Below are 12606 nucleotides of genomic sequence, written 5' to 3' on the forward strand. Positions count from 1 at the left end.
TTTTTTTTTCAGAAACACGCTTGTTTTTTTTTTACTTTGTGCAAAAGCACTCCAACAATAGTTGTCCGGTGGGTCCTACGGTCAGTGTAAGTTGTAAATATATTGGGCTGAAAAAATGGGACGAGCGAGTTCTAACCAACGACCTATTGTAATGGAGCCTATCCACCGCAACTGATCGTACTTGGTATTTCATTTCGGCTACTAAGGTATATCACCCTTAAAATAAAAGTGCACATTCTGAATATATTTTTATTTCTCTAGATTTTCAAATTTAAAATTATTTGGATTCAAACCAATTTTTAGATGAATTGTTCGGAACAAAATTACGTACATTCATTCTGCGCTATATTTTCTTTTCTCTAGATTTTTTAATCTAAAATTATTTGAATTCAAATAAAATTTATTTATTTATTCCGCAAAAAATATACATACATTCATTCTGACCTATGTTTTCTTTTATCTAGATTTTCCAATTTAAAATAATTTGAATTTGAACAAAATTTCTGTTGATTTGTTCGAAAGAAATTACGTACATTCATTCTGCGCTATATTTCTTTTATATAGATTATTCAAATTCAAATAAAAATTAGTTGATTTGTCTGAAAAAAGATTACGTACATTCATTCTGACCCATATTTCTTTTATCTAGATTTTCAAATTTAAAATTATTCGAATTCAAACAAAATTTTGTTGATTTGTCCCAAAAAATACGTACATTCATTGGGCACTAATTTTCCTTTTATCCTTATTTTCAAATTTTAAATTATTTGAATTCAAACAAAAAATTAGATGATTGGTCCAAAAAACTATATTCCACTTTCTCGTTTGGTTTCTACTTTAACTCGTACAGTTTATCTTATATAAAAGCTAATTGTGCTCTATAAACATCAACAGTAAGGAGGTCAAGTGGCTATCTAAGCGAGGCTAATCATAGAAGGTCGTGTGTTTGAATCCTGCTGCCGCTCTAGCACTTTTCATTCTATTTGAGGATTTCCTGCATAAATAAATAAAATGCAAGGGTGCTTTTTGAAAAAAAATGCATGCAGATTACCCACTGCGTCAGCCACTGATAGTGGGCCCCTGCCATGTTGGTATGCCAAACGTGCACATGATACAGTAGAAAAGCACCGTTTATGAACGGAAAGACAAGTTAGATGACCAGAAACACGTATTTTACAAGTTTATGCACCAAACTGATCGTCGCGTGCAAGTTCTGTGACTTATGATGTATTTACCTCTAAATTTAAGGTATATATGGTTCCATCGAAATCATTAGCAACACTTTGCACAGTTAAAACTGGTCAGGTCCAGTGACCACTAACTGTCAGATTAAATAGGGCAAGGCAGCAAATCATGAAACGATGCACACATACATTCCAGTGAAGAAGCGAACAAAGTCACCACGAAGCAAAGCAAAAAGAGCAGCCACAACAAAAATGTATTCCTTTGCATTGACAAAATCAATCATACAAGAGGTCGCACTGAACTTCTGACGAATTTTATTTCATACCTGTGGAAGATTAGAACGACTAGACTGATGATTTACACACCTGGTACAGAGTCAAGCTTAAATTACACAGCTATTGGGTATCATTCTTCTTGCTCCCTCTCAGACTTTCTTACTATGTTTCACATACAGATAGATGTTTGCTTCTTATGTATGCCATGCTGCATCTTCATTATTCTGATTCATTACAGAGGTAGGAGTACTCCTTGTAATAACCTGAAGTAGTCTTGGAATGGGAGACATGTCAAGATCAGATAGACCCTCTAGAGCACGAACAACTTCTCTCATTGTCGGCCGATCAAGCTCATCATCCTGAATGCACCAACAAGCAACCTTGCATAACCGTTCAGCCTCCTCTAGATTCACATCACCAGATAATTTGTCATCCACCAAGCTTGCCACATCTCCCTCGAGAAGCATATGTGCAGCATGCACAGGGAAGAAAACATCACAATCACCACCTGCAGTGTATTGTTCAAGTGAATTCGGTCTTCCTGATATGATTTCCATTAGCACCATCTCATAGCCGTAAATGTAAGACAATAAGTTTTGGGAACCAGCACAACCCTCTAGGGGTGTCTTATCTCATTATATATAATGGTTCTGTTACAATACGTACATAGGTACAAAAGCTATACATAGTCTAACACCCTCCCTCAATCTTAGCCACTTTTTAAAGAACTGAGAAGGGTAAGATTGCGCCTACCAGCCTCAAACTGTGGCAGTGGTAAAGGCTTAGTGAAGATGTCTGCAAGTTGATCCTTAGATGAGATAAACTTGATCTGGAGTTGCTTCTGTGATACACGTTCCCGTACAAAGTGATAGTCAACTTCAATGTGTTTCGTTCGGGCATGAAATACTGGATTTGTAGAAAGGTATGTAGCACCGATGTTATCACACCAAAGAATAGGAGGCTGTGGTTGAGACAAACCCAACTCCTGAAGCAAAGACTGCACCCAAATAATCTCTGCAGTAGCATTAGCCACAGCCTTGTACTCAGCTTCAGTACTGCTATGTGACACAGTAGCCTGTTTCCGAGCACTCCAGGCGATCAAATTAGGGCCAAAGAATACTGCATAACCCCCCGTGGATCGCCTGTCATCTGGGCTACCAGCCCAATCTGCATCAGAGAAGGCCGAAAGGACCCGAGAGGAAGTCGGCCGAATATGCATACCAAATGTCAGGGTGAACTGAACATAACGAAGAATGCGTTTAACAGCAGCCCAATGAGTATCTCTGGGAGTCTGAAGATACTGACAAACCCTGTTAACAGCATAAGAGATATCTGGTCTCGTGATCGTCAAGTACTGAAGTCCACCAACAATGCTCCTGTACTCTGTGGCATCCGCAGGAGACAAAAGCTCACCATCAACAGCTGTTATCTTGTCAGTAGACGACATGAGTGTGGTGGTCGGTTTGCACTTCAACATGCCCGCTCTTTGTAACAACTCCAAGGAGTACTTCTTCTGCGTAAGGACAAGACCAGTAGCACGAGAAGTGACCTCAACTCCAAGAAAGTAGTGAAGCTTCCCAAGATCTTTGACCGCAAAATCAGCACCAAGAGAGCAGACAAGAGCATCAGCAGCATACTGAGAAGAGCTGACAAGGATAATATCATCGACATATACCAAAAGATACATAGTGACTTCTGGCTTCTGTAGAAGAAATAATGAAGTGTCAGCAGTGGACGGCACAAACCCATGAGCACGAAGGGCAGAGGCAAGGCGGGCATGCCAGGCACGAGGAGCTTGCTTCAAACCATATAGTGCTTTGGAGAGACGACATATATAGTCAGGACGATCAGGATCAGAGAAACCAGGCGGCTGTTTCATATAAACCTCTTCCTCCAAAAAACCATGTAGAAAAGCATTCTGCACATCAAGTTGACGAAGTGACCAACCACGAGAAACAGCAATGGAGAGAAGAAGCCGAATAGTGGTAGGCTTGACGACAGGACTGAAGGTGTCCTCATAGTCAAGACCATGGCGCTGCCGAAAACCGCGAGCAACAAGTCGCGCTTTGTAACGCTCAATAGATCCATCCGAATGCTTCTTCACTTTGAATACCCATTTTGAGTCAATAATATTTACCCGTGGTGGTGGAGGAACGAGAGTCCATGTCTTGTTACGAAGGAGAGCATGAAACTCCTGCTCCATAGCCTCTCGCCAATGTGGAATGCGCAGGGCAGCCTGATATGAGCGAGGCTCAGAAGATGGATCCGCAACAGCAGCAGCCAAACAAGCAGCCAACCAAGCAACCGTACCATCCTTACGTTCCTTAGGTTTGAAAATGCCACTGCGACTGCGTGTATGTGGTCGGGACACAGGAACCACCGAGGTCGACGGAGCAGCCTGCAACGGGCTGGAGGACGGCGACGTTGACGAGTCAGCCGGTGACGAGGAGCCAGACACAGTAGCCTCGGGCTCGGTCGGCGAAGAAGGTCGGCCCACCGGCGAAACCGGCAGAGCGGACGAAGCAGCTGGCGACGCCGGCGTCACAGACCGGGCCGATGGCGAGCCCGGCATAGTGGGCCGTGGCGCGGCCGATGTCGCGGGCCGATCCGCGGATGAAGGCGACGTGAGGACAGCATCGCGGACCCGAGCTGCAGGCGAAGACGGCGTGACGGGCCGAGCCGCGGGCGAAGACGGCGTGACAGGCCGAGCCGCTGAAGACTCGGCGGCCGCTGGCGAAGAGGGCCGAGCCGCTGGAGACTCGGCGGTCGCTGGCATAACGGACCGAGCAGTGGAGATGCTCGGCGCGACGGGCTCTTCGGGTGACCATGCATGGGCACGCAAATCGATGCCATGCAACATAGGGCGATCAACGTGCCCATCAGAAGGCGGTGATGATGATGGTGAATCCTCCAAAAGCTCCAAACGAGCCCCACGTCCGGTTCCTGCACCATGGTTAGGTAACAGCAAAGGAGAGTATGCAACATCATCAAATTGGTCAGAAGCAACAGAGGATGAATGCAGAGATGGTGGTTCGACAGTGGACACAGGAAGTTTGGCAAAGGGAAAAACATGCTCATCAAACACGACGTCCCGAGATATATAGACACGATTAGTGGGAACATGAAGACATTTGTAACCTTTATGAAGAGAGCTATAGCCAAGAAAAACACACTTTTTAGAACGAAACTCAAGCTTGCGCTTATTATATGGACGAAGATGCGGCCAGCAAGCACACCCAAATACCTTGAAAAAGGTATAATCAGGTTGTTCATTAAGGAGAACCTCAATGGGAGTCTTCATGTTTAAAACACGAGTGGGAGTACGGTTGATGAGAAAGCATGCAGTGGTGAAAGCATCACTCCAAAACCGAAACGGAACAGATGCATGGGCCAAAAGAGTAAGACCAGCTTCAACAATATGACGATGCTTACGTTCGACTGAACCATTCTGCTGATGTGTATGTGGACATGCTAAACGATGAGCTATCCCAAGCGACTGAAAGAAGGAGTTGAGGTTGCGATACTCGCCCCCCCCAGTCCGACTGGACATGAACAATTTTGTGCTTGAGAAGACGTTCAACATGTTTTTGAAACCGAACAAAAATATCAAACACATCAGATTTGCGTTTAATAAGGTAAAGCCAGGTAAAGCGACTATAAGCATCAACGAAACTGATATAGTAATTATGACCACTGACAGAAGTCTGAGCAGGACCCCATACATCTGAAAACACAAGTTCTAAAGGATGTTTCACCTCACGACTGGACTCCGAAAAAGGAAGTTGATGACTCTTCCCCTGCTGACAAGCATCACACACTGCTACATCTTTATTACTAGACAAACTAGGAAGCTCATGACGACGCAAAATATGACGGACAATAGGTGTGGCCGGGTGACCAAGACGAGCATGCCACTGTGACGGAGAGACCCGAACTCCACTGAAAACACGGGCGACGCCAGGATGCTCCAGACGGTAGAGGCCCTGGCACAACCGCCCACTAAGAAGAATGTCCCTCGTGCCCCGATCCTTAATAAAAAGATCAAAAGGGTGAAATTCACAAAGCACATTATTATCACGTGTGAGTTTAGGAACTGATAGAAGATTACGGGTCACAGATGGAACTCGAAGAACATTGCGAAGCTGAAGACTCCTATTGGCATGTCTAGTGAGAAGAGATGCTTGACCAATATGAGAGATGTGCATACCTGCTCCATTGGCGGTGTGGATCTTGTCGGAGCCATGATAGGGTTCACGAGTGTGAAGCTTCCCCATCTCGCTGGTCAGATGCTCTGTCGCCCCAGAGTCCATGTACCAGTGTGGATCGATGGAGTAGGACTGAGTGTGTCCCTGTTGCTTCTGCGGCGCGGGACGATCAGCCATGGCGACCTGACGGACATTGTTGCGTGTATCTTTGCCGTCATTGCCAAGACCAAGGAAGCTTCGCTGGAAGCGCTTATGACACTTGGAGGCCCAGTGCCCATCGCGGCCACAAAGCTGGCACACACGTGGACCACCAGCCCCCGGTAAGGTCGCAGTAGGTGGGGGGGCCGAGGCGGGCGACGGTGGCAGCCCCAAGGGAGACCGGGGTGATGAAGAAGAGCGGCCACCCTTGGTGGCGGCGTTGGCCGAGAGGGAGCCAGTGCCCCTGGTGCGGCGAGTCTCGACCCGTTGCTCAGTGAGAAGGAGCCGAGAGAAAACCTCGTGTGCCAGCATGGGTGTCAAGTTGCCCCGCTCGTTGATGATCTCGACTAAGGCATCATACTCCTCATCAAGACCATTGATAATAAACGAGTTGAACTCGGAGTCGGTTAGGGGCTGTCCAATGGAGGCCAATGTGTCGGCGAGGCCCTTGACCTTGTTGTAGAACTCAGTGGCAGCGGAGTCAAGCTTCTGACACTCTCCAAGCTGACGACGGAGTGCAGAGACACGAGCCTGGGACTGCGCTGCAAAGGTGCGCTCAAGGATGGTCCAGGCCTCATGAGACGTCTTCGCGAAGACAACAAGGCCGGCAACTGCCGGCGAGAGCGACCCCTGGATGGAGGAGAGGTTCGCCTGGTCCTGCCCCGTCCAGACGCGATGGGCCGGATTGTAGACCGGACCGTGCACGCTGTCTACCAGCGCGGGTGGGCAGGGAAGCGATCCGTCGATGTAGCCTAGCAGGTAGTGACTCCCCAAGAGCGGGAGAACCTGCGCACGCCAGAAGATGTAGTTGTCGGCGGAGAGCTTGATGGTGATGAGATGACCGAAGTGAAACGGCGGCGGCGAAGACGATCCCATCGAGGAGGCTGCCTGGGGTGCAAACACCATGGAGGCAGCCGGAGGCACCGAAGCCGATGCGGGAGGAGGCGGGACCGCAGCCAGGGCGGGCGCCGCAAAGCTCACGGCCGGTGCGGACGCCGCAAGGCCCGCAGCCGGGGCGGACGCCGCCAACCCCGCCAGCGGGGCGGTGTGATCCGCTTGCGGCAGGAGCGGCGGGACGACGCCTGCGGAGTCCGCAGCGGACGGCGGCGCCGCGATGTGGACCACGAGATCACGCCCGAGCGAGGGCGCCGGCGGCGTGGAGAAGACGGAGCCGATGCTCCTTGTCCCGATCGGAGCGGGAACGGAGACGGCATCGAGCGGGAGGTTGAGCAGAGCCGCAAGAGAGGCCGGGAGGAAGCCCGCAGCAGTGGAACCGGTGGTGGCGGCGCTCGACATGGCGGCCGCGCGATCGGTGGCGCAGCGGCGGCGGTGAAGGCGGCGGCGGCTGCGGCGGCGGTGCGGGTATTAGGGTTTAGAAACGGAAGCGATCGTAACCTAGCGTGATACCATGTAAGACAATAAGTTTTGGGAACCAGCACAACCCTCTAGGGGTGGCTTATCTCATTATATATAATGGTTCTGTTACAATACGTACATAGGTACAGAAGCTATACATAGTCTAACAGTAAACATCGACTTTTGGTGTGATAGCAACCCCGCTTATCCATTCGGGAGCAAGGTATCCTACGGTTCCTCTTGCTGTAGTCAGAACCCGGCTAAAATCCCTGCCTATTAACTTGGCCATACCAAAGTCAGCAATTTTAGCAACAAACGACTTATCGAGGAGTATATTTTGTGGCTTGATATCACAGTGTATGATCAAGTCTTGGCAGCTCTCATGCAGGTAAGTCAGCCCCCTAGCAACTCCCAGAGCTATTTTATACTTGGTACACCAGTTTAAAACTGTGTTGTTGTTCTGAAATAGATGGATGTCAAGAGAACGATTTGGCATGTGCTCATATGCAAGTAACCTTTGTTCACCCTCGCAGCAGAAACCGATCAGTCTAACTAAATTGATATGTTGTATAACCCCGACTGAAGTCACCTCGGCCCTAAATTGTTTTTCTCCTTGACAAGCACCATCAAGCCTTTTCACTGCCATTGTAGCTGAGTCAGTCAGATATGCCTTGAACACAGAACCAAAGCCGCCGGCACCTAGCTTCTCGGAGAAATTTCTTGTTGCCCTCTGCAAATCAGTGTATCTAAATGCAATAATTCCACCACCATCTTGAGGATTTTTCAGTGTACCACCAGACCAGCCTCTATTGTTCCTCCGAATCATCAGTAGAACAACTAGCAATATAAGTGCCAGCAACCCCAGGGCACTGACAATGGTAACTGCCAAAATCCGAATTGTCACTCTTCTGCCAGGTTTCTGATTTTGCATCTCTTTTGCAGCAAGGCGAAGATAAACTGCACTATCGTTTGTATCAGTAGTGTCAGCATGCTGCTGTTTTACATTGACGAGTTCCTCATGCCAAATAGAGCATGTACTGTAGGTGAAAGAATATGCAGTGCAAGAGCAATTTCTTAGGCAAACTTCTGCACATTCTCTATCACTGGTAGCAGCGCCTACGTTGCCGGAATTCCGAGGCAATTTCACATTGGACAAGGAGTAGAATTTATCGGTCATTCCTGCGGTACTCCTATTACTGCCACAATTTAAAGGAGTATTTCTCACACATCCACCGCTTCTATCATTTAGCTCCCAGTCCTCCGGGGATCTTATGGAGAAGCCCTTCATACAGCTACAATATGGAGCTGAGTTGTCATCGCACACAGTGAATGGTCCACACAGAGCATAGACATCACACTGAGCTCTGGGGTTGGAGTAGGAACCTAACCAATCCTGTGAGACCTCATCCCAGATTAAAGTCTTCAGTTGACCAGAAACATCAAGTAGATGATGCATGATCATCGTGTCGTTCAGTAAGCTGAATGTGAAGTACTCTTCATTTGTGTTGTTGACAAACTTGAAGTCTATCAAATTGTGGCTTAACATCTCTGGAATGGTGCTAAAATACTGTCCATTCCATTCCCCGCTAGACCAGTATACTATGGATGAGTTCAAAAGCGTAAGGATCAACCTGATAGGAACTAACTCGTTACAGTAACGACCACGAGCTGGGTCAATTGAATTCTTACTGGAAACAAGACGGCGAGTCAAACCAGTGACCTTGTCTCGGCCGATCTTAGCATCAGGGAGGAAAGTATTTGTTGGGTGATCAAAACTTTGCCATAGAATGTCGGATGAGTTTGAGGCATTTTGTAGGACAAGATTTCCATTGTTCATGAGCATGGCAATGGTGGTGTTAGTTCTAATACTAACTCCGCTGGACCAGATCACGGAATTGGTGGCTTGATCTAAGATGACAAGATTGCCATCTTCAGAAATTATGAACCTAACCAAAGCGGGTTGAGTGATTGGATCATCACGGTTTGCAAGCCACACGGGAGTTATCTTGGGGACTTTATTGAACCAAATGCCTAGGTACCAGTTCAAGGTGTCGTGGGACTTACTGCCAGTTTGGAAGAAGCCTGCCGCGAACTTGCCATTCAGGGAGACAAGCTTGTCACTGACACCGCAAACAAGTCTTTGGCCAGGTGCAATTGAGTCGATGGCAGCAGAGGATGCATGGATGTGTAGGGTGAAAATAAATCCAAGAAGTAATGGGTGAAGAAGCATATTGAAGTTGAGCAGACGGGGAAACAATCTGCCACTGATAAGAAGCACAGAATGGGTAGCGCTGCTAGGAGGCAACGAAAACAAAGTACAAGACACTAAGAAAGGTCAAGAATAGGCATGGTGGAGACTGGAGAACGCGGTAGGTACCCTTGCCGTGGGGGCACAGCTGAAATGGTAACCACAAAACTGTTGAGTGAAACGTCCTGACAATGACATGAGCCTTGAGTGCACCTGCCAGGAAACAACCATAAAGCGGCCAGGTTCAGTCAGGATCAAGGAAAGATTTTTTTTTTAGGCAAAGCATCAAGGAAAGTGAGAAACCTGAACAGCGACAGAAGCGTTAGAAGGCCCTAGATTGGGCCGTCTATTGTACAGAAATAGTCCACGGGAAATATCACTACGGAGAAAAAAGAAAAAAAAATGAAACTTCGTCACGTTCTACAAAAATCACAAATAGCAAATTCTCGATGTCGAGATTTAGTTGTTTTACTACTCGAACGACCTAATTGAGGATGCTCCGGCGAATTTCAAACAACTTTTGTGGCTACAACTGTACCATCACATGCTGTAATTCAGATAATCCCGCATGCATACAGAAGTGCATCAAATCTTGGAAGAACAGACATTTTCACAAAGCAGTGAAGCACCAGTAACATTGCATTGAACAATCCAGAGTCGATCCATTGCTACACGATAGTAAGCAACAAGTGACAAACCAATCTAAATTCTAACATACCAAGAACATCAACAGCAGCAAAGACCAAATTCAAGGTGTTGCGAGACTTACTGCCTGGTTGGAAGAAGCCAAGTGCAAACTTGCCACCTAGGGAGACAAGCTTGTCACCGACACGGCAAACAAGTCCTTGGCCAGGTGAAATGGAGTCAATGGCAGCAGAGGATGCAGGAATTTATAAGGTGAAAACATGGCCAAGAAGCAGTAGGTGAAGAAACATGTTGAAGTTGAGCAGACCAGGAAACAAGCTGCCACTGATAAGAAGCACGGAATGGGTAGCGGTGCTTTAATATTAAGAAGCAACGAAAACATGGCGAAGTAACACAGGACAAGACTAGGCATGGTGGAGACTGGAGAACGCGACGGGCACCCTTGCTGTTGGGCACGGCTGTAAAAAAAACTTGAGCGGTCACCTGCCAACAAACATCCTGACAATTACCATCAGACCTTGAGTGGTCACCTGCTAACAAACAACCATAAAGTGTTTAGGTTCTATCAGCATCAGGGAAACAGAGATACCTGAACAACAGCTAACTAACATAAAACCTTGAGTGATCACATGCCATCAGTCTTCGGAACCCTTGGAGGTCTACCGTAAGTACTACAATTCCGCGGTCACATCAAATTACCTTCAGCCTTTGCTAGCGGTAACTAGTAAAGATCACTGGCACTATACTGCTTGGTACTCAGGGAACTACATCATTGGTGGAGCTTCAGATTTCGCGATGCCAACTATCTTGACACCAGAATGCATTGCCCTCTCCAGGCTAGCAGCATGCGTTTTCGTCAGTATATTATCCTATACTCATAGAAGGGCATAACTCCTGACGTCCTTTGAAATTTCAAAAAATTGCATTGATCACAACCCATCTTAGCAGAACAATTCAAACAACTAGAATGGGTCCGTCATCTATATTACACAAAGTCCAGGCCTCCGAGTCCTGGTACTCAGCTCAGTGACTCAAAGCGTCGCATTCAATATTCAGAGAAGTAGAAGTAAACAAATCTGCTCGAATCTTCAGAGAAGACACCCTCAGTACTACTTCCGTTTTAGGACCGCCCTACCAAAATTTCTTGAACAAGAACCTTCTTGAAGCTTGGGACTGTATCTACCAGAAATTTAGGCTCAAAATAACTAGAGACTAGTAAGGCTAATCTGAATAATGATTTCCTTTACCGAGGGATAGGCTGCGGCCTGCGCTGCGGGGAACGAGCTCGATCTACCGAGGCTCCCGCCGACTCGCCGCCATGTGGGGCACTGGGAGAGCGGAGCCATCCCCGAAATGCTCACCGTTTGCTGATGGGTCGGATCGTGGACGAGCAAGGGGCCTAAGCCGGCCTTGTTGTTCGGCTGTCACGGAAAAGGCCCAACACCAAGAACAAACCTACAGAAATAAGCCCATAGAAGAGTTTGCTAAAACAAAAAGATCAGAAAAAAACAGAGAGAGACTGCTCGCTCACGGAATGGTTATGTCTGCTACTCGTGTAGACAACTGAAGATGTTCCACTAGATTCCACACAAATGCCAAATCACAATGCTTTCAAAGAACAAAATTCAGATGATCCCACATGCGTAAAGAAATGCATTGAACACAACCGTTCACAAAGCAATGAAGCAGGAGTAACATTTCAATGAACACTTCTGAGGTAAACCATCGCTATCAGATTGTACTTCCTCCGTTCACGAATATAAGATAGTACTTATGTGCGCAGATTTCGTGTTTGATGTGCGCATATTTTTATAGTTGCTAGAAAGGTAGCAAGACGAGTGAGAATGCATGACTAAGGCATCTCCAACGCCGAGCCTCAAAACGCCCGTAACCGTCTGGACTGTGTGAATCGGACATGTTGTGCCGTCAAACACGGTCCTGCACCGGTCCGTAGGACGGTCCGGACGCACTTTCTCCCGCAAACCGGACAAAAACATGGGGCCTTTGCGGGCGTCCACACAGCACCCACGCCCGCTTCTGACCATCTTGATCCAGCTGCCCGCATTCATGTCATTGTAGAGCGGCCACTTCACATTGAAGTTAACCCAGAGCAGACGCGACCTTTCACCGCATCCGCCATTGAAGTGGCGCACCGGCCGAGGGCGCCGCCCGCGACGCGTCCCCAATGTCCGCGCCTGTTCAATGCTAGAGACGCGCTGCTGGATGGGACGGGACAGATATCTACCACACCCGTTCAATGCCCCGTCCGTCCGTATGCCGCCATTAAGCGGGCTCGCAGGTCGAGAAAACAACTCCGGCGATGCGTATTGACGCACCTGGACGCCTGGCCTCACCAGAATCCGCTATTTAAAGGCGGTTACACATAAGAAATCTCTCTCCCGCGACCGCGTCGCCCCCGCGGGCGGCCGGTCGCGACCAACCTCCTCCCCCGCGCGCCTCCCCCCCTTCCTCCCTGTCGCCGGCGCCCGCTGCG

The 12606-nt window shown here is 47.9% G+C and overlaps 1 protein-coding gene across 1 annotated transcript; it reads right to left on the reverse strand.

The window, feature by feature from the left end:
* Window positions 1–7322: 7322 nt before the first annotated feature.
* Window positions 7323–9544, reverse strand: LOC119355146 (G-type lectin S-receptor-like serine/threonine-protein kinase At2g19130). The gene has a single exon (XM_037621923.1). The coding sequence runs from the start codon at window positions 9447–9449 to the stop codon at window positions 7383–7385; it is 2067 nt and encodes a 688-aa protein (XP_037477820.1). The 5' UTR covers window positions 9450–9544; the 3' UTR covers window positions 7323–7382.
* Between the last annotated feature and the right edge of the window lie 3062 nt (window positions 9545–12606).

The sequence above is a fragment of the Triticum dicoccoides genome, chromosome 2A, assembly GCF_002162155.2.
Source record: "Triticum dicoccoides isolate Atlit2015 ecotype Zavitan chromosome 2A, WEW_v2.0, whole genome shotgun sequence".
Classification (NCBI taxonomy): domain Eukaryota; kingdom Viridiplantae; phylum Streptophyta; class Magnoliopsida; order Poales; family Poaceae; genus Triticum; species Triticum dicoccoides.

Bases quoted from the DNA above. Each gene is read 5' to 3' on its own strand.
- LOC119355146 (XM_037621923.1), bottom strand. From the start codon at position 9,449: ATGCTTCTTCACCCATTACTTCTTGGATTTATTTTCACCCTACACATC.